Below are 22,170 nucleotides of genomic sequence, written 5' to 3' on the forward strand. Positions count from 1 at the left end.
CACTAGTGAACTTCTAGAAGTGAAAGATAAAAATGTATTGTCTAAAACATGTTAAAAACCGTAATTGTATAACTTGCCCTGACAGGCAATTTTAGTTCTAATTGTTCTTAATACAGTAAGTACCTTTTAAAATTGTTTCAGAACAGAATGCAAACTTAAGAGAACTGACAACATTAATGAAAATACTGTTTTTTTCTAGAACTGTTACACCACAACAACTTCACAAAATCACAGTATTCCAAACCAATCTATTTTACAACACAATCTGTAGATGATACAAATGAACTGTTTGTATTCCTGGTTGTTCTCAGTAATTTCTGTAATGTAAAATAATTAGAGCAATTTTCCCTATTGAGGTGTAAAACTAGGAACACATTAAAGTAAAATGTAAATATTAGGTTATTAGAAAGCAATATTAAAAAATGAAAATCAGACTAATGCTGTCATACTCATAAAATTAACATAACTTTAAAGCTCACCTGTTGAAACTGGATGAGCGAGCCAGGGTCACAAATATTTGTTATTCTAAGTATTCGCGGAAAGTGAATGCCAGTAGAGTAAAGAAATACATGAGTGCTTTGAAATATGACTGTGTGAGCATGGACATTGTACCTGAGTTGAAAGATGACTGTATGAGCTTCCAGTTGGGTAGAAATGGACATTAATCAACGGTGAGATAAGCCTAAAAGAAATCGAGTTTCTATATTCTTACTGCTCTCATGGAGCTGCTGTCTTTTTCTCTGTGCTCAGTGTTTGGTCTTACCTAATGTGTGCTTGTCCAAACCTTGTAGTAAATATAATAAATAAATTAATGATGTTTTATAGTTGTCATATTTTCTACATGCTTCACAAGTGCTTGTGAATTGGATTGATCTCCATAGCATATTGTGAAAATAAGACGTACTATAATTAATCTTTCATACCCATAAATCTGTGCTACATAGGAATTGAGGCTGAAGTTATTGAAACTGTGCGTTCAGTGTTAGGAATCAGCTTCAAATACCACTGACTAAATTTCTTAGAGAATGTAATGTTCAATACAAGGTTCTAAAGGAATTTTCCGTCTCAAGAGTGTCTCCAAATTTTAAGGTATGCGTGCTAGTGCACGCATCTCCAGTCCGTGTAAGAATTATTTTGTGCCTCATCTTTGTACAGTCTTGTGTTTGCTTTTGACTAATGTGACACACGTCAGGGAGTGAGATGTGCTAGCCTAATAGTTGAACACCTTGCACTGCTTTCTTCCTTATAAGCATAGCTCACTACTAAGTTCTTGTTTCTTCTGCTCCCATTCTTTCCTGGGGTGAGTAATTGCATGCAGAGATCTGCTTAGCATCTCAGTCCTCAGGGAGAGCACACTCTGTTGCTGGGTGGAAACTTCTGCTCGTGAGCAGTTGTCTCAGCCATGTAGGAGGAATGTTTTAATGAAGGAGCTGTGATACAGGTAGGATCTCTGGGGACGTTCTTTAACCATGTCGACAGAGTTTTTAATGTAGGCAAATAAATTAAGAAATAGAAGGTACTATGAAGATATTGGAAGATATTTTGATATTTTGTTTGGTTTGTGCAGCTGTTTCAGCTTGAATGACTTTGAGTGCCTCAGGGACAACGGCTTTTGGCTTTGGAGGAGCTGAGATGGACAAGTCAGTTCAGAATGAATGTCAGTGACTAGGGCTGCACATGACAGAATTCATCTGTCAGTTCCTTGAAGTGGACTTCAAGTGAAGGCTTTTCTGCTCTGCTAAGTCATTTGGTTATAACTTGAATTGTCTTCTAATCTGGTTTAAAACAATGTGAAGGCTTTGTCAGTTAAGGTTCTGCCAAAGGAAAAAAAAAAGCTTATTTGGGTTTAGTGCTGTACCTGATGATTTAAAAATACATGTTATTTCTGAAATTCCAGTGACTTGTTTTGGAACAACTGAACAGGTTTGCTGATCCTAATTTTCTGCCCGGAGTTGTTGTCTAAGGCAGTTCAACCTAAGTCAAAGGCATTGTACCTTAAGGTAATAAATCACGAACTGGAGTGGCGTAAGAGGTCGGTACGTGTTCTTTCTGCTCTTCCTCTCCTTCCTCCTCTCTTCCATCTATGCAGGGATAATAACTACATCAGACGTATATGTTGAGCCACCACATAAGGTAATCCCCCCAATAGTTTCCCAAGTTCTGCTTGTGAGGTTTCTCTAGTAGACAAGGTGTGTGTTTGCAAAAGCACTAGGAATATAGACGGGTTTGGAGGAACAGAGAATTTTTTGAGAATGAGGAGTTATTTGCTTCCAGATGCATTTGTTTTTTCCCTCAGAAAATGGACACTAGTCAGCTGGAATTCTGCTGATGAAAATTTTTTTCTAACCCAAGTTCACTACAGCTTTTCATGAGTTTTTCTTCCCCTAAGTTTTATCAGCAGAACTGTGGCAATTGGCAGTGTGATCTGTTTCTTGGCTTGTATAGCAAAGCCAATAAGTGATGCTAACAGTTACACCAGAAAAATTATACATTGGTGTTGGTACAGATCATGCTGGGAGCATGATTTGGTACAAATTATTACGCTAATGTAATTTTATTTAAATTAGTCTAATTATATCCATCCCAGAGGAATTACCAGTGTAACTATCTAAAAGTAAACCTGGCTTGTTTACAAAAAAACACTTTGTCTAATGTTTATCAAAGTATTTTTTACCTGAGCAAGTGCTACTTCTTTGTTGCTCTCAAATCTTTTCCTAACTTAAGCAGACAACTTGAAGGCATCTGTGCTCAGTGACTCTTGGTGACCTGATGTAAGAACACCCCTGTGCTTTATTCAGCTACTTGAGATGGAAGAATAGTGCTTTGCTTGTCTTATGTGAGGTTTTTGTTCAAGTTTGTCAATAGAAATTCAAACATCAGTCTTTCCAACATGGAAATAAGAATATGTAGAACACTGATAAGAGTTCAAGTAAGACCACCAGTTTCTGTTAATGTGTCAGGGCGTGTGTATAAAGTATATGAAATTGCTTTAGGTGACCAAATAGTTTCAAATGTGAAGGCAATTTTTGGAGATTCTCAAGCTTTAGCTACTTTTTGGTTCATGTTCTACAGAAGCAGAATTGTGAAAAGATATTATTCTGGACTGTTTTAAAGATATTATTCTGGTCTGTTTTATTAACTGTAGTAGTAATCTTATGATACCTGGAAAGATAAAAAAGTATTCCTTACTAAGCTACTGAAATTCAGTCTATACACAGGGTTTTATCAGTATCATCATCTTAAAATTCACCCTTGCCATCTCACAGGTAATAATTCAGATCATGGAGCACTGGTAGCATCCTCCCCTGCCCTGCAACAGATATCTATTTAAAAGCAAGCTGCCAGTTTTATCAAATAGTAATAAGGGATGACCTAAGGATGATAAATAAGTAGAGTTTGGAAAGACTACTTAAAAGCTGTAGAAAATTCAGGAAAAATCTGAGTTTCGGAGACTTAAACAGCAGAACGTATATTAAAAGAAAGCATTAAATATGGCCTTTGCAATGTCTGTCCGTTAGGACTGGGAATGGAATATAGTTATTGAGCACTGTCCGGTCCTTTGCAAGTATCATGCTAAAGAACTCTGTTCACAATTAAGTTTTATGTTACTGTGTTTGAAAGGGTTATCAAGAAATTGTTTGCTGTAATTTATAGAAAGCACCATCTGATTTCTGTAACCTGCTTATTTGTGACTCTACCCCACCCCACCCCACCCCACCCCACCCCCCCCCCGGTGTTTAATGAGATGGGCTGTCAATTTCAGGAGATGTTTTTTGCACTTGTCCTTGCAAGAGTTCACTTTGAGTGTTGCTCTACTCTCTTCCTCTGGTACTTAGGCTTTCAGCACCTGTACTGTTTAAGCTGTGGGGAGTAATTTCCTTCCCTATCTCCACTAACTTGGTTTTATCCTGAGTCATCAAATGAATTGTGCTAGCACGGTTTTTATATGGCTCTCCAGTGAAGCAGCCCAGGGAACTCCCCTCCTTAAAACCATTCTTCTTGCCCACTTTGTTCTCAATTTAGCCACTTACCATTGTGATTCAGCTGGGCTGGTGCTAGGATGACAGAGGTCTGTAGGAGTGAGTGGGAGTTGCCACTCAACCTATTATATGGAAAGCTAAGTAAGTACTTGAGCTTATCCTGTCCTCTGATCCTATGCTGAGCTGAAGCTGCTGTCAGGTCCTAATTTACAGGTTATTATTTATTGTCCTATAAAACCAGAAGAGTTAACAGTACTTAAACACACGAAACCAACCTCAGAATTACCTGCTTGTTTCACTTCTGCTTCAGCGTCTGGTAGATAAACAGTGAAAGTTTTGAATTAGTTGAGATGTGAGTGTAGGTTTAGGGTTTGGGGTTGTTTTTCTTTCAGAAAAAAATTGTAATCCGCCTCATTTTACTCTAGATGTGCTGATCGGTAAGGTACAGTTACTGTGTACAGTTAGAGAATTTGGAAGTAAGACATTTGTATAAGAATACCTTTTTCAAAGTTTGCTAATAATTTGTAATGCACGTTTTATCAGAAAATAGTTACAATTTTTTGAAATGGAAGTGTGAGAAAAGCATTTAAGAACAAAAAGTGAAACAGCATTTCAGAGTTTGTGTTAGTCCAGTCCTAAGTTTTTGTACTGATGTGGAAATTCCCTCTTTTCACAGGGAAATTTTTTTTCTGAAATTTTAGTCAAAGAGCCACAGAAGCAGAGAAAAGCCAAATCAGGCTAGTGAAGAGTAGTTGCCAAATACAAGTTGACCATTTTTTAATTGTTAGACCAATGCTTTTATACTTCTTTATTAAACTGTTAAACATGCTTTGAATTAACAGTTCTCCATTTCAAAACAAAAATACCAGTCCAATACCACTCTCATGGTATCTGTCTTCTCCTGTATAGTGTTGTCATGTTGTTTCTTCATCCTATCATACATAATTTTCTAGAGAGGGGAGTGTCAAGGTGGTAGAGCAAGTGAGCATTCCAAAGTCATGATATGATGGAAAAATTTCAAAGAATTCACTTGGAAGAGGGGAGGAACTCAGCAGCAGGAATTAATTCCTGGATGAGAAAACTGATTATGTGGGAGACTGAATAATTCCTTTGCTTGCATATGGTACCCTTTCTGGTGTTGAACTCTTCACAATGCTGAACTCAAAGCCTTGTGTCTGTAAGAAACTTACTTCAAAAAAAAAAAAAAAAGACTCCTAGGGCCTCATAAAATTTTAGAAGTCCTTACATTTAATTTAGGAAGGTGTCCTCTCTCTTTAGTAGTCTGCAGGAAGTAAGAGATTTGTTTCCTTTGCCTCTATGCCCAGACTTATTGAACTTGCTTTAAAAAAATATCCAAACCACAAACCCGCTGTAAAACTCAGAGGTGCTTCAGGTGCTGCGTTTTACTTCTCTGTCAAGCCCGTTTGTTATATTTGGTAGAATCTCACTGGCTTAGTAAATATAACTTCGGCTTGCAGGTGTCTTTCTGAGTCTCTCTGACCAGGGTGCTTGAATGATAAGAACAAATGAAGGTCATGAATAGAAACTAACAAGTAATATAGATCAATGTTTTGTGTGGATTGTTCTCCCTCTCCTTCAGATGCTTTTTGTTTTGAAGGTCATGAATAGAAACTAACAACTAATATAGATCAATGTTTTGTGTGGATTGTTCTCCCTCTCCTTCAGATGCTTTTTGTTTTGAGGTCTCAGCCGAGGTAGACCCAGTCTGATTCCATAAGCCGAGACCCAAGGTACAGGTATATTATGTGCACACACTTAAGAAAAAGCCACTTGGTGGGGGCCTGGATTTTAGTTGCCTGCTGAGTGCTTAAAGAGTCAAAATGCAGTGGGGTTACAACCCCTTAGACTTGTTTATAGTGTCCTTGCCATTAGGAATGCAGTAATTGAACTTCTCTGTACTTAGTCAACGAATTTTATGTTCTGTGGGGAAGGTTAAGAACATACATTATTCAGTGAAAGGCATAAGCACTCGAGAGATACTTCTAAGAAATTTACAATGACAGCTTGGTCTGAGGAGGTAAGCAACAACAACAGCAAAACAGCTTATCAAAATATGTTTTCTCTGACATATCAGACACATCAATTTTGAGTCTGTAGGCAGTACTGTCTGAAATGAAGATTTTGTAAAGTTCTGCTGTTGCTTTTGTGGAGGAGAAACTGAGCCATACAAAAGCGTGAGAAGTTCTTTTGAGGCACCTACATGTGTGACTAAATATTTCGTTAGCATAGTAAAAAGACTCTCCTGGACTGGGAAACGGGGGGTTGCATTCTGTCATTTATTTTTTTTTAGTGTCTACAGAAACAGTGAACAAGTGAATAAACAAATACTATATCGATGAAGAGATCGGGAGGAGGAGGAGAAGGGTTGAGCAGTATTTTTCCTCCTGATGCAATGTAGACTTTTGACTTGGGTACCATATAAAGAGAAGACAGTTACTTCACACATTTTAGTACCATATGTGATCATGCAGTAAAGGTCAAGAATGATTAATGAAATAGAATTGAATGTGGTTTTAGAGATAGCCTTAAAAAAAAAAAATTGTCAGCTACCAAGAGAAACACATAACCTTTGCAGAAGTGAACTAGCTGTTTGAGACTAGGGAAGGTGGGAAATATCGTGTGCCTGGACTATGTCAAATGGACTTTTAATAGTAGTCTGTCCTTCGTATTTCTTTTGTCTGTTTCAAGTAATACATTGTTATTCCTTAGATAAAGGGATATTCTGTTATCCCTCAGGATGTATTACTGGATTATGTTGAGGTGATGGAAAATCTGTTACATAGTCCATGCTCTTTTCTCATTTTAGAAGCTGTATGATAGTTGTAGGCAGACTTAACAGAGGACATCATCTGCTTATTTAACAAAGGTGACTTCATCCCCTTTTAATCTCTGCTTCATAGTGTACAGGAGTGCACAATGAATGCTTGAAATCCAGACTTTACTGGGTTTTATGTTCATGGCCTGTATGTGTCAATTTTTAATGTTTGATTTCTGTGAGTTTAATCTCTTGGCAGAAAATTTGTAAGTATTCAATGGGAATGCAAAATATCTTTGTTCTCCTCCCACTTCAGCTGTAGTATTTGGGTATTTATGTATCTGAATAATACTACAAGACTTCTATAAACTGTTAACTGCTGAGTTTTTTTGGCTTCCATTGTCACGGGATTGCTGTAATACGTTTTAACAGGTTGTCAAGAAACATGTAGTATGGAATTCATGGGGTTTACTGTTTTGTGACTCAGACAGTGAGTCAGCTTTAATTAAAACAAATTTGATGATAAGAACAGAAACTTTTTATGAACTGGTTATAACTTTAAATATTTTAAGAAAGAGTAAGTTCTTTAACCATGTGAAATCTGTATTTTAACCTTTAAAAATCAGGTATCCTTCTGGCTAGTCAAGCTTTCTTTTCCATTTCCTTTTCTTGACTACTGTGTATTGATTGTGATTATTTCAGTACTTTAAGACTTGCTTAAATATTGGAGTATTTTCAGAGGGGGAAACTGGGGTTATGAATTGAGTATTCAGATGGCTGTTTGTACTATGTAGTTTCACATGATGCTCCATTGCCAAATTATTTTTTGTCGAGGTTCCACCCTGCAGAATTCTGTCCTGACCAAGTCATCCTTCCTTTTAGGAGCAGAGCTGTGCATGTTTGTGTGGCAGAAGGATGTGTTCTGGGTGTAAGCCCCCTTCCTTTTCTTATCCAGTCAGGTGCTCATTCACTTTGTGGAAGGACTTTTTCTCTCTACTGTCCTGAGAAATCTTTTTGAGCAATCTTGTTTTGCATAGAGATGTTCAGATCTAATAAGTGTGCCATCAAATCTGTAGTGGTAGTTGTCCCTCATGTTTCAAACTACACAACTATACAACCATAGCAGGCATAATTCCCTGCACTATAAACGGGAGATCAGGGACTGTAAATGATGAAATGCTTTGGAAAAGTGAAGCTACCAAGAGTTTCAAGTCCTAGCTTTTTATTTTAGTTGACCTCTTATTTTTTCCTGATGACTTTTATTTATCCTGTAGTTGGTAAAACACATCTCTTCAGCTGTGTTCAGTAATTGCGCCAGCAGGTGGTGTAATTTAGGTAGGACATGGTGCCATTTATTCTGTTGGCCTGTCTAAAAGAGTTCATTTCCTGTAAGAGTCTTTCGTTGCCCCCCATCCTCCCCTTCTCTACAGGAAATGTTCTACTGGACTGATCCATGCAGCTAACTTGTTTTGTTCTGTTATCTGCCTGTCTTAATTATTGAATAAGCCCAAGGATTCTGCTATGCTGTACCTTATGCTTTGGAGTTCTAAGCTTGTAATGTAGCCTGGATCTGATAAGCTTGGGTTTTGATTCGATAGTAAACTTAAGTTCATTCTTTTACATTCCATTCCATTCTGTTCCATTTACTTTCTTGGTAACCATAGTATTTGCAGGAAAGGGAAACACAGAGGCTGATTTTAAGTTCCTGTAATTTCTTAATTGCCTTAATTACACCTTAGTATCATGAAATTTAGCAACTGTGTGCGAGTGTGAGATCAGTAAGTTTGCATTCTTCCTGATTGTTCTGGAATTTGGAGCATCTTTGCCTGTCCTGTGAAAACAGTCCCGTCATTTATCTTGTGAAGAAGTAACTGCCCTACTACTTGTGTAGCCCTCATGGAAGCTTTTGGAGAGAGAACATTTTTGGTACAGTGGTTTTCCAGTAACTTGTCCGGAAGGCTCTTGGGTTTTCTTGAGACAATACAATTCTGGAGCCCTTCTGTGAAACGTACATGGGGATGAGCACTGTGAGAAGATTTTGCTCCAAGACTACATTCCCTTCACTGTGTCATTGCATTCTTCGTTGAAATTCTTGGAGCTTTGAGGTTGGGAAACACGCTTCATGCTTTTTAGTTTCTCGGGAGAATACTGGAAAGCACAATGTAAATGTAGGGCTACTTTGCAAGATTTCAAACAAAAAAATCAACCCGAGACTGGGTTAATTGAAAAGGACTGATTGCTTGTGGCACATGTGTTAATGTGAAAATCTGTCTTGAGGATTTTAACGTAATGATAAATAACTCTTGCTTTGGTAAATAATGTGAAATTACATGCTTTTTGGGGGCATGCTTGTATTGTCAGGGTGCAAGTACCAGAATTCTATACAGGCAGCTACTAGAAGGTTGTTGTACTAAATGTGTTATACATAAAATTAAAAACAATAAAATGAAGACATTAATTTTGTCAAATTGGAAACTGCTCACAATTGTTCCTTTTTGAAAAACATTAGTTTAACTTTTTTCTCATTCATGGAGAAATCAGAGTTCAAGGTCTTGCAATTTTATACAGGATGAATGCTCAGGATTTGTGTAAGTTATATTAAATTTTTGAAAATGGCCATTGTGAAAGATGCTTATGTCAGTTTGAAAACCTTGATGTGCATTACATACTGCTTAACAGTTATTTTATATTTATGTAGGTTCCTCTAAAGAGGGGGGAGCTGGAGCTGTGGATGAGGATGACTTCATTAAGGCATTTACAGATGTTCCTACTGTACAGGTAAGATGCTGTGTATATTCATGTTTGTTTTCAGAAATATGCATTTGCAATGCTGTACATCAGTTTACTTGTAAAATTTCTGTAACTTTATAGTCTTATAACCAAGTGTTGGTACTTTTTTTTTCTTCTGGTATACATTATTGGCAGCGTCCATGGAAAGCTCTTTACTTTTTCCAGATGTTTAGTTACCAAAAAGCCACCTTTTTTACTGTCCTACTAATTATAATCACAATGTATTGCAGCTAAAATCCGTTATTACTTTTCTTAATCTTTTCCAGGGAGCTACTGAAAACAGTTGTTTGGTTTTATTTTGATAAGAAAAAAAATCCATGTTATTTGGAAAATTTAGGATGGCAATTTCATGGGATAATCAAGTAATAATAATAAAGGGAAATAATTTAAAAAGCAAGAATTTTATTTTCAAATATGAGTGCCTGAATTGTCATGATGCTTGTCTGGCACACGTGTCCTCATCTCTAGCAATACATAAAAAGCCCCTAAAATCTAGTGCCATATTTGAACACTAATGAGCTTGTTGCGTGCTTATTTGAAAGATCAGTTTTTAATTTCTGTTCTTTAAGTGTGGGAATTGCACGTACTTGGTATTTCATGTAGTGATTCATTTCACATGCTTGTGTCTTCCTAGGCCTATTTTGAGTAATTTTTCCTTGAGCAGCTGAAGTGTGGTTCACAACCCAAAGCTGTCAGCCAGAGTCCCCAAATCGCAGAAGGATTTTGTATGATTCCCTCCTCTTGATACGTATTTTTGTTCTGTCTTTATTTCCCAGGATGATGGTGTAGTTACTTGTTAGATCTTCTGTAGGCAGAAATAGTGTCTGCTTTTATAAAGACGCTTTGTCTCCATAGTTCGTCACATGGAGGAAATCTTTGTCTAGCTCTGGAAGAACTTTGTTTCTTTGCCTCTTCAAACTGAGTTACGAATTCTTTAGAGGGCAGAAAAATGCAGCTCTTAATATTATTTATACCCACTTATGTTGAACAGAGCCATACTACGCAGCACAGAAATTGTGCTGCCTGTAGTTCAATGCCTTAATATTTGCAGTCCCAGAGTTCTCTAATCACTTAAGTTGGTTAATAACCTTGCAAGAACAAAAGAGGGGTAACTGTGTCATTGACCACTGTATGTGATTTTATGTCTGACTCTTGGATGACCTAAAACGGTGTTCATACCTAAATTGCAAGAGGTGGAGGAGAAAGACTCACTTTCTCCACTTCACTTGAGGATGCAGGGGAAAAAATGTCTAACTGACACCAAATTAACTTACTTTTTTTTCATGGATGCAAATGTAAGAAAGACCTGCTGACAAAGACAAAAAAACCAGAAGGGGGCCAGTGGGAATGTTTTTTGGTATCCTTAGAAATAACGACTCCTTACTGTCCAACTTCATGCTTCTGATTTTGGGCAGTCTCCAGTCTTTCCAAGGGGCAGGTCCCACATTCTAAGACCATGTCAATTCCTAAAGGATAGAGAGAAGTTTCTTTACCAGGCGCTGTGAAGAAAGAATGTTTATGACTTAGAGCTTGCCAGCTTATCCTAAAAGCAAAGGAAACTTGTTAGAATGGGGAGAGGGAACTGTTTGTACATTATTAGGCCCATTTCTGCGTCTTCCATGGGTTTTAGTAGCGGCTTCAATGAGTGTTAGGAGGGAAACTGTATTATGGGAAAACAGATCCAATTCTGAATCAAGATGAAGTGCAATTGGATTAACAAAGTAAATTGAGGTTGTTTACGGTGTGTATATGTTGAACTCATTCATAAAGGCCCCCAGTGGTGAATCTACCTTTCTAGTACCCTATTCCAATGACTGCTCATGATGAATTTTTTAGTAATATCATATTGTTTACTCATATCTATTTTGTAATTTCGCACTGGAAATACTTTCCATCCATATAGTTATTCCTCTTATTTGTGTTTGAGCTTTTCATTTTTTGTATTTGATGTTGCAATTGCCTTTAATGATGTGTGTGAGTGTTGCCCTGTAATGGATAACAGCAGTTTATGAAGAATATGGGTAATTTTGAGATAGAGGTTGATGGATCTGTGTGCCAAAAAGAGAAGTACTGTGGTGAGAGGATTGTGCCTTCATGTTTAAGATAATAACCATAATGCTTATACAGCTCTTGGTTGGTTTGGTTTTTTTTGCTTAGATTGAAGTAAATTCTGTGTTCAGGTTACTAGGAGTACTACCTAAAATTTTTTTCAAAACAAATTTAATTGCTTTTATATAAGTCTGATGTGGGAACTTATAAACAAAAAATGTAGTAAGTCATTGACCACAATTCTGTCTTTGCCTTTTAAAAGCGTCATTTATCAAGGGCAGGGAGAAAATAAATTATTAAAATATTACCTTTCATTCCTGTGGAACTAATACGGTTATGGACAACCTTACCAATTAGGGATTTTTCAGCAGAGCTAGTCTTTTAATTTCATGATGATAAATTTATGCCATTTTTCTAAATTCCTCATTACAGTGCCAGTTTTAGTAGCAGAACTTGCATAGATCCGTTTCTGTTTGTGCCAGGTAACTAAAGTAAAACATAAATTCTTTGCTTAGGAATGCATATAGGGCAGACAGAAACCCATTGTACATGTTACTTCTGTGCTTGTCTGTTGCCTGGCATGGTTTAATCCTGTGGCAGTTACTACAGCCCGTGGTCGCTGATAATATAGAGACTGGCAACAGAAAATGTCCTGTTTCTGAGGATCTAGTCAATGAGGCAGCTTACAAAACGTATTTGTACCTTGACTCAAACATTAAACAAAGTTTCAGCTGCACACTGAACAAATGTAAGTTAGCTGCCATCAGAAGGTGTGATCCTGCTTCCCTTATTGTTGCAATTCTTTGATGAGCTGGCAGAGGCTGCTGAGCTGGCAGATAGTTTTTTTGCCTTTCCTCTTGTAGGGTTAGTTTGTTGTATGTCAAAACCTTCAGTTTGGAAGGAGACAGGGCAAGGTGTGTGATGGTAAAGGGGGAGCCTGAGGAAGTTGAATCATGTCATGTATCCTCATGGCATTAGGGTCATCATAATGCGAAATTCTGTCTTACTTACCCAGTGACTACTCTCTGCCCCTTTTAAAAGGAAATAAGAATTTCCATTGGTAATGGAAGTTTAATTTAATAAAAATGCTTACCAAGGCACAGGTTATATTTACTCATAATAGTAATTAGTGTTAGAGTGCATTAGTGTTATGCAGCAAGTGTTATATGCAAGTATATAAAATGGTGATACAAAACTCATGTTCAGTTTTATGGGCAATGGAGTAGGAAGTCTGTTGTGTTCAGGTGCACTGTTTTCATTAAATCATTTCCTCATGTAAGTTATGCATTGGTTGTTTATTGACTTGTAATGAAGAAGAAAACAGTGATCACGAGGAATAGGTTTTTTGGTTTTTTGTGGAGGTAATCATGTCCCCTGTATAGAACCGCAAAGCTGCCTCCGCAGTCTACCCTGGAAAAGCTTCCACACCTCTATGGAAATAAAAAAAATCACTTTGTTGGTAAAGCATATTCAGAAGTCATTTTCCACATGATAGTGAAACTGCCCTGAACGTACTAATTTGTCTGTTTCTTGAAGTGCTTCCTACCCTGTTTATCTTACAATCCAGATGCCTATGCGTTTTACAGCGTGGTTGTCTTCCACCTCCTTGATATTCCAGAATGAAATATAGAGGCCTCCATAGCCATGTTCCATTTAAAGCCCTTGGAACAAAAATAGCTCTCAACAGAGTCAAGGTCCCATATTTACTGTAAGTTAAGTTCATTTGATGTGCTCAGGAAACTGCACAGCGAGTGTTAAAATGAAACTGAATTGCAGTATTCTTTGAGCAGATCATCTAAAACCTCTGCATGTATTGAGTAATATTTCTTAAATTGAGTTAATGAAATTCTAGACATAATTACATCATCACAGAGGTGAAATCTTGAGGAAAATGTTGATTCTTCAGGTTTTTTATTTGTTTTACTGAATATCCATTTCTCAGTGATATTCTTGAAGATTTACCTTAAAACGCCCTTTTATACCTCCTATTCAGATGTCTGGAACTTTTGGGGCAAGATTTTTAGAGGTATCATTGTATTGTTAGTCATCTTAAGCTCTTTTTCCTTTATCAGGTTACCCGAGATATTAACAATATAAATCTTCTTTCTTTTTTTAAATATTCCAGATCTATTCTAGTCGAGAACTTGAAGAAACGTTGAACAAAATCAGGGAAATTCTCTCAGATGACAAACATGATTGGGATCAACGAACTAATGCGGTAAACTTTTTATCTGGTTTCATGTGTGGGTGGGTGTATTTCATAAAGCACAGCAGCTGGATATTTTTAAATGTTTATGTTTTGGGTTTTTTTAAGTAATTACATTTCAGATAATCAAAGAAATTCTCATTTTAATTTTTAGACATTGAATTTCTGTACACCAGTTAAGTTTGGGCAAGTGTTTTAAAAAGGCCGAAATACATTTTTGCTGACAATTAAGTGGAAGCTTTTCCAAAAGCCATCATGTATGTTTCAGTTGGCATTTATGCAAAATCACATATTCTGCAGGTAAATTGTTAGCAACCCTCTTATGTGTGTCTATGATAAGTTTCACTCAAAGGATTAAAATGTTTTTGTGTATATAGCATTTTTTTTGGTCATATTTATGGCATGTTATTGTTTGGAAACAGGTATGTGAACTGAATTATGTGTTTATATAGAAGATTTATATATTTATTTATAAGACTTTTTAGATATAGAATTTAAGTGATTGATTTTTTTTACAGTTTTTTTAATTACTGCCATATATTTCCAAAACCTGCTTTGCTTTAAAGATATGCCTATGTACATTTTTGCAATGAAGTTGTTACTTTTTTTTATTTTGAAATGCATTTTAGTAATGTCCTAAACTAAATGTCTTAATTTTTTTCAGCTGAAAAAAGTTCGGTCCTTGCTTGTTGCTGGAGCTGCACAGTATGATGGATTCTTCCAGCATTTACGGTTGTTGGATGGTGCTTTCAAGCTGTCGGCCAAGGATCTCAGATCCCAGGTGGTTAGAGAGGCTTGCATTACTGTAGCGTAAGTACGATTTATGTGCATTTGTGTACATTGTTAGTTCTTAGCATGAATTTGACTTAAAGGTGCTTTTTGAGTGTTACAGGAAAGATTATCTTATTGGACTGCTGTACACTGACTGATAAAGAGTCAAGTCAGCTTCTGAAGCCATAGAGATAAAGAAACATTTAGAGGAGTTTGTTCTTTTAGGCGGTATATACGTGGTCACTAATGTTATAACAGATTGTATTTGAAGAACAAGTAACCATTGTTACACTCAGTATTTAGTATAAGTTAATATGAACTGCTGGGAGTACTACTGTACTGTTGTGGCTAGTTTTGGGAGTGCTTATGCTTGGGTAACTGGCATGGCACTTCACTGTGTCTACTTGTGATAACAAAGTGAGCTGCCTTGTAGTGTTTTGAGCACTGGGCATTTTAGTGAGGTAGTACCTTTCGTGTCCATGATAATTTTAGAATCTGTGGCTGAACAGAAATAAGAACTTCGCCCTTACCATCTTGGGGACTTTAATTACTTTCAAGTGCAAGGGGAAAAGCCTTATTTTTACACCACAGCAGTCTTTTTCACTTCCGTGTTTTGCATGGCTTTTTTCCTTGTGAAAGTCATTAATGTAACCACTGATTTTCAGTGGCTGTCTGCAACAGGCACAGCCCAGACCCTTACTCTTCTGATCTCCTTGCTGAACAAACCATGGGGACCTGTTGAAGCATGCAGCTGTCCTTGCCAGGGAAGTTGAAGCTTTGAGAAAATAATGCTAACCTTTCTGAACATGAAGTCAAGAGCAGTGTGGAAGTGCTATATAAAAGTGCCTGAAAGCCTGGAATCTGTCTTCATTACCTAAAAGTTAGATGTATTTGATGTGTCATGTTCTGCTGACTGCAAGTTCTTTGTTAAAAAGTAGAAATACTACGATATTTTAGGTGAACATGAGAATGTTAGTTTTTCCAATTGTGATATTGGTATTTTTCATTACAAAATAAATGTTATTAGTATTCAGCCTCTTAATCTAGTCTGCTAGGTAACAAAAACATTCCATGAATCCTGCATTATATTACGTTATGTTGGGAAAGATAAATCTTTTACATGTACAGTGAACTTCTCTATTTAAAGACAAAGAAATTACTTTTTGTAACAAGTTTTATTTCTTTTTCCTAAATAGCCATCTTTCAACTGTTCTGGGAAACAAGTTTGATCATGGCGCTGAAGCTATTGTGCCTACTCTTTTTAACCTGGTTCCCAATAGCGCCAAAGTGATGGCAACTTCGGGGTGTGCAGCCATTAGATTCATTATTCGGGTAGGTGTACCTCTCTCACTTTGCTTGCCAGGAATATTCAGGTAGTGGCTCTCAGCAGAGTTAATAACAATTCTGAAACACAGGATTATAAATTTTTCTTTAAAGGAGAAGTAATTTTTCTCACAGATGGACAAATGTTATTTATCATTGAAACCAGCTGGCCAAGTCACTGTAGTAAAGATGGAGCATGTCTGTTTTCGTGGTGGTTTTTGTCATGTGCTAATTGTGAAAAGGCACGTGTATTTCAGAGGTAGCTGTTTTTAACTGCTGTTTTGAAAAGGACAAAGTGAAGCTACTAGTTAAGAAGCTATTAAGTTTTTTTTTAAAAAAAAACCAAACCAAACAAACAACAAAACATTTCATTTTACAGGAAAAATAAAAAATAAAAAAAAATTGGAACCGTGGAGTTTCTGATAAAAAATTGAAGAGGCAAGACGTTCATGGATCAGTTCAGGAAGGTCATGTTCATGGAAGAAAGGCCTACTAGAGATTTTAATCCTTCAGTTTAAGAGCTTTGTATGCTCAGTCCTTAAAACTGTAGTGCATAGAAGAGAGGAATGCTGTATACTAGTTTTTTTTCAATTTTCCTTAAGCATCTGCCACTCACTGGTGTCTAAGGTGTAATATAGCCTAGATAGATTTTGGGGATGTCTACTGATACTTCTGTGTTTCAGATAGAAGTGGGAGTTGCCTGTAGTTTCAGCATTAAATCTGTGGTGTTCTTAGTGCTAGGCACTCACTGCAATGATTTCACCTGTGGTTTTAATATTGTAAGTTGTTGGAAACCTAAGCGGCATAATCACTGACATTTATTATTGCTGTCCTCAAAATGTTTTGGAATCTGTACTTACTCTGTCTAACCCTACCTCTGAGAATGCGTTCTGAGAATTCTGCATTACCTTTGCCTTAGCACTAGGGTTAAGAACCACTGGCATTTTTTCCACAAACTCTTACAGTGTACTGTGAGATGAATAATGGCATGGAGTTGAGAGTGGAGAAGGAATACACCTTACGCAGGATATTGAAGTTGTGAGAGAAGAGTACAATTTGCAGTAGTATTAGACAAGCTTGGGCGTTTAAGAAGGCAACCCTGTCGTGTTGATTGCAGGAGCCAAATCAAGCACCAGAAAAGCAACATGAAATAAAGATTCACTGATTATATTAAACTGGCTTCATTGCTTCAGTTCAATTGGAGAGAAGCCTACATGTCAGCTGCCCTGATTTGTTTATGTCTGTTATTCTCAGCTGTAATTTAACGTAGTAGTTTGGAGGCACAGGTGCAAGAAAATCCTACGCAATAAATGGCTTATGCAAGGTGTTCTGACAATTCAGGTTTCAGTGGAAAAACAAAGAAGGAAATATCAAGTCAAACAAAACGCAGCCCCACACTCTGCTTGGGACTTCTGTGCTTTGAACTAAATGAGAGTTGGTCAGGGAGTGTGTGATCAGTTGAATCCATAGAGCCCAAGCCATTACAGCTTTTAGAGTCAGTGTTTTGCTCAGAAACTCCTACCAGAAGCCACTGCCAGCCAGCTGAGATCCTGGTGCTTGACTAAGTGCTATGGGAGTGAGTGTACATAAAGAGAGGGAGCCAGTGTTCTTGAAGAGCTTCATCTTATCTTTGGTTTCTCTGATTTCATATTTATTCTTCAGATAGTTCTTAACACTGTAGTGTGATTTCTCTTTCTTCACTGCTAGTAAATCAGGAAACCAGTGTAAAAAAACCAATATGAGTCAGGGGAGGACGCGTCATGATGAGATGGGAGTGATGGCAGAGAATCTTTTCCAAGGGGAGGTGGATTTCAGTTTGGGCAGTTGAGCTATAAAGTGGTTTGGGAGGAAGCATGCATCATTACAGCTTCAGAAGGGTAAAGATGAAATGTGCAATCTTAAAGCTGAATGAAAGCAAGCCTGAGGCTTTGATTCCTTTGCAGAGCACTTTCTAGAAAAAACTACCATGTCAATAGCTCCAAAGGCTTGGAACATACAGGTTTCTCCATCTGTAAAAATGCTTTATTCTTTCCCCTGATACTGGTTATTGTTCCCTTTCTGGCAGTGTTGTGCCACTTTTCAGTTTGATAATGATGCAAAACACAAATAAATCCCCTAAAACACTGTTTATATCAGTATGAACAAATGCAACTGCAAGGCTCTTCTGGATTTTTTGATTCATTCCCTCCTAATTCTAAAGTCAGCACTCTGAGACCTGGTAATTATCTCTCTACTTTCTGAGTGATTAACCTGTTTAGATCATGCAACAATAACCTAAGGAGAGATTATGATTTGTGACATGCTAAGTTTTTCAATACTGTATTTTTTAAGCAGTTTTTTTACAGGCTACTTTTTCACACTGTATTGGGGGCTGCTATAGAAGTTGTGTTTAATGAAGAAAGGAATACAATAATGAAATGAAAATTGAATTGTTGAACCATGTTACTCTTACTTGGAATTAAAATGTTAATACTTTGTCTACAATTAAGATAAGCTGAAACCAGACTGCTTTAATTCTTATTTTAAGTATTGCGTTTGGATTTACTGTAGTTTTATCTTGGCTGCTTTAAATGTGAGTTCAGGGGTTACTTTTCCCATGAGGATGATAGGTATTTCCATATAGATTATATACATAAGCTTGCTTATATGACGTGTTATGCTTTTGTTGTTTTGTTCACGTATTTTGTGTTATAAGGAACTTGATCTTTTTAGCACTGATTTTGTTGATTGATCCTTGAAAGGGTGCCCATAGTTTCATATTGATTGATTTGCCTTTTGGTCCATAACTCTGATTTTTAAGACTGCTATGTCTGTTGCTTTTTTCCCTTGGCAAAATTAAAATAACATCAGCTACTTTGAGAAGACGCTTATATTTGTGCCTTAATATGATTTCTGGCAGCTGAATATTGCATGTAATGATGTGATTGCTGATGGCATTGGACATGGTTTCTGCTTGACCTTTTGGAAGAAAATAGGTTTAATCGATTCACATAGTAGTAGCGGTCTCTTATTTAGTAGTATTCTACATTTAGTTTCACTATGCATTTTAAACGATTGCAGTTTTTATTATGTTTCTGATACTGTTTGACTTAATTACTGCAGTGCAAATTCAGAAATGCTTTTGTCATTAATTGCTTTTTTTTTATCTGTCAGCATACCCATGTGCCACGACTCATACCTTTAATAACAAGCAACTGTACCTCAAAATCAGTTGCAGTTAGGAGGTGAGTGCCTTATAAGTTGCAAATCACTAAAGATGTTGCTTTTTAAAATACAATGATCATATGTTGAAAATAAACAGATTTAAAGGTTTGTGGCTGTTAACTGTGAATGCGCAAGGCTATGTTATCAAGGAAACTAAAATGAATTTCAGTGAATTTACATCAGGTGATGTTGAGGAATGGTACGCTTTGCCATATTGGAGGACGTACACTGTACATTCTGCACGATTTATTCTAATTTAAAATGTTCTTAACTTTTGTTGAAAAAAGTACCATCTGATTTGAAACCAGAAGGAAAAAAGAGCTGTAGTTGAGTCTATGTAGCTCCCTTTAGTGAGAATAAACAACACAGGTATTGAGAAGTATTGGGAGAGTATGAAACAGGTACACATGTCTTAGCGAAGAACCAGCCTGAGCCTTTTGCTTATAGTTAAGGCCAGACCTGACAGGTGTAGCAAGGTTAGCTCTTGTTGAACAACTGCAGTGCACTGCATGCAATGTTTGCCAGCATCTTGCTCTCCTGATGCCAGGAGGACTTAAAAACTTTTGTTGCGTGTGGTGTGAACACATGGAGCTAGGGTGTCTGGTGTCTGATACTGCACCCAGAAATAATAAACCCACTGTACTGGGGACTGTGGGATGGAGACAGCTGCCTTAGGTTGTGGTAGGTTGGTGTGTTAGCAGGTTTAACAACAGGGGTGCATCTTCAGTATGTTGCTTTTTCCAGGAACATGATACTTGAACATTTGGATTGGCTCTTGACAAAATTAGTTCATTTCTGACAGTGTGTAATTTTCTGCACAAGATTCTTATGAAAGCACTTAAAGCTGTTTCTGGGTCCATGCTAGCCCTGAAAGCGATATAGCTATGTGTATGCAAGAAATAGCTTGAGCATCTAAAGTATTTGCTCTAAGTCAAAGTTGTTGTTGCATCCAAAGCAAGTATTATCTCAGCCCGGGTTATACTGACCTGTCATAACTTCTGGTTTGACTGCAAAACAATTCAGAGGACTTCAGTGCCTCCACTTACTGTGACTTGGCTGAGGAACATTAGACTATTGGTGGCTTTAGTACTGCAGTTCAAAATCCAGTGAGCATCAGTGGAGGTGGCCAAAAAAGGAAAACTAGGCTGGTTATAGTAGTGAAAAGCCTTTCAGGGTTTCTTGCCACGTCTCGTAGGTGTCCTATGGATTTAGTCAGAATAGAAATGAAATCTGCTTCTCTAGAACAGGTCAAAGATGCAACATAACCAGAAAAAATAATAGTTCCAGACAGTAGAACCCACTACCATTTTGAAGACTTCTCATCTGCACCTTCCTAATCAGTTTCACTTTGATTTCTTCACCAGGATCTAGCTTCAGACATATTTTGAAGTATGCTTTTTGCTAATGGCTGTCTGCTAAATTGTCAAGAATTCTGAATTAATAATGAATAAGGTTACATAACTCAGTTTGTATAATGGTAGCAAATCTTTAGGAGTTCTTTCTGTATTCAGGGCCCTGTGTTACTGGTCTTGCATTTTCCTTTATGCTACATCCTCAGTAATGACAGGTGAAAGGATAGGAGTAGTGTTTGGGACAGAAGTATACTGCTGTAGAAACATTATGTTGTGACTTAATAGCTGAATTGTTAAAGTATTGATTTTTTTTTTTTAATTTTAAGATCTTATCATTGTACAGTTTTTCAACTTCATTGATTTTTGTCTGTTATTTTGGAGCTAATAAAACTAACATAGTGTATCTGCAATGAAGTGACTTGAGCAGCAGATGGTTAATTGAACCACATCTGTTTCTGGAGGGATTTTGGATTAGTTAGCCTGCATGTTTGCTTTGTATACAAAACATTTTAACTTTGCAATAAGGTGACCAGTGTCATCATTTGAAGGTAAACTCACTTCAGTCTTATGTATTTGTTTCCCTCAGGGGGAAAAATTAAAGTTATTTGTTCCACAAGCATATTAGAGAAATGAGTATTAATTAAAACTTTCTGTTCTCTTTCTTTAGGCGCTCCTTTGAATTTTTAGACCTGTTGTTACAAGAGTGGCAAACGCACTCATTGGAAAGGTATGGACCAGTATACTTTTTCCTCAGAGTAAGCTGCTAATGAATTTTAAGACAGAAATCTTTTAATTGAATCCTTTTATTGGATTATGTCATTCAGTGTTGGCCAACCTTTCTAGCATGGACAGCCTTTCTAGCACAGCAGGTCATGTGGCTCATTAGAGAAGGAGGTCTGTGTGTGCCAGACTTGACTTTGTGTTACCTCTTCTCCTTGTCTTCCTGCTCTTGTCCTGTACTGCATGTGACCAGTGCATACTGTGCTATATCAGTGTTTCACATAATATCATGTATCCTGTACAGCAAAGGTGCACGTGTAAGCATCTGTCCTTTCTCCTGAGCAGAGGAAAGCTGTGTGTTCATCATAAAAGAGGGCAGATGAGATTAGGCAGGTGGACTTGTTCTGGTCATGATTAAGAGCACACTGTAGTTTCTTCGGGTAGATAGGAAAATAGTATGTGCTTCAGCTCTGCATGCAATAGATATATACAGCGTGCAGCTCTACTGTGAGTATGAACTGAGAGCAAAAGAGCTGCAGGAACTCCAGAGAAGGCTCTGAAGAATTCATTCAGATCTATAGCTACCTTTCAATGCCTACTGATGCTCCTGAGAAAGGGATCAATTGGAAGATTACTTTCTTTATGTCAGAGTGTGTACCCACCGCCTCAAAAATCCAACCCAAAAAAACCCTACAGCATCCCCCAAAAATCCAAACATACCTTGAATACAAATCTGTTTATCATAACAGTTTTTGGTTGTTCTGATGGGCAGTGGGCACTTTGCTGCTCTTTGAGCCTGTGTTGAGGTTTAGAACTCATACGCCAAAAGTTTTCAGAACTTACTAATCTCAACTTTCTCTATTTTCTTACTATCAGTGTAGAAGGTGAAATAGATTTTCCATTTCAGGAAAGTAGGTATCTTTAAAAAAGTATTTTTAATTAACTTAAAGTATGATAGGTGGGTGATTATAATTCTTGTAGATTGAATGAGGAAGCTTA

At 37.1% G+C, this 22,170-nt stretch overlaps 1 protein-coding gene across 40 annotated transcripts in view; it reads left to right on the plus strand.

Moving 5' to 3' along the window:
* Positions 1-22,170, plus strand: part of CLASP2 (cytoplasmic linker associated protein 2) — a 153,996-nt gene that overhangs the window by 73,159 nt on the left and 58,667 nt on the right. For all 40 annotated transcript variants that reach the window (XM_069859899.1, XM_069859905.1, XM_069859901.1 and 37 more), the window contains 6 exons: positions 9,455-9,534; positions 13,721-13,813; positions 14,466-14,611; positions 15,769-15,904; positions 19,049-19,119; positions 21,119-21,178. In XM_069859899.1, coding sequence (XP_069716000.1) covers positions 9,455-9,534; positions 13,721-13,813; positions 14,466-14,611; positions 15,769-15,904; positions 19,049-19,119; positions 21,119-21,178 — 586 coding nt within the window. The remainder of the gene's footprint in view (positions 1-9,454; positions 9,535-13,720; positions 13,814-14,465; positions 14,612-15,768; positions 15,905-19,048; positions 19,120-21,118; positions 21,179-22,170) is intronic.

This window comes from Phaenicophaeus curvirostris, chromosome 6 (genome assembly GCF_032191515.1).
Source record: "Phaenicophaeus curvirostris isolate KB17595 chromosome 6, BPBGC_Pcur_1.0, whole genome shotgun sequence".
Lineage (NCBI taxonomy): Eukaryota > Metazoa > Chordata > Aves > Cuculiformes > Cuculidae > Phaenicophaeus > Phaenicophaeus curvirostris.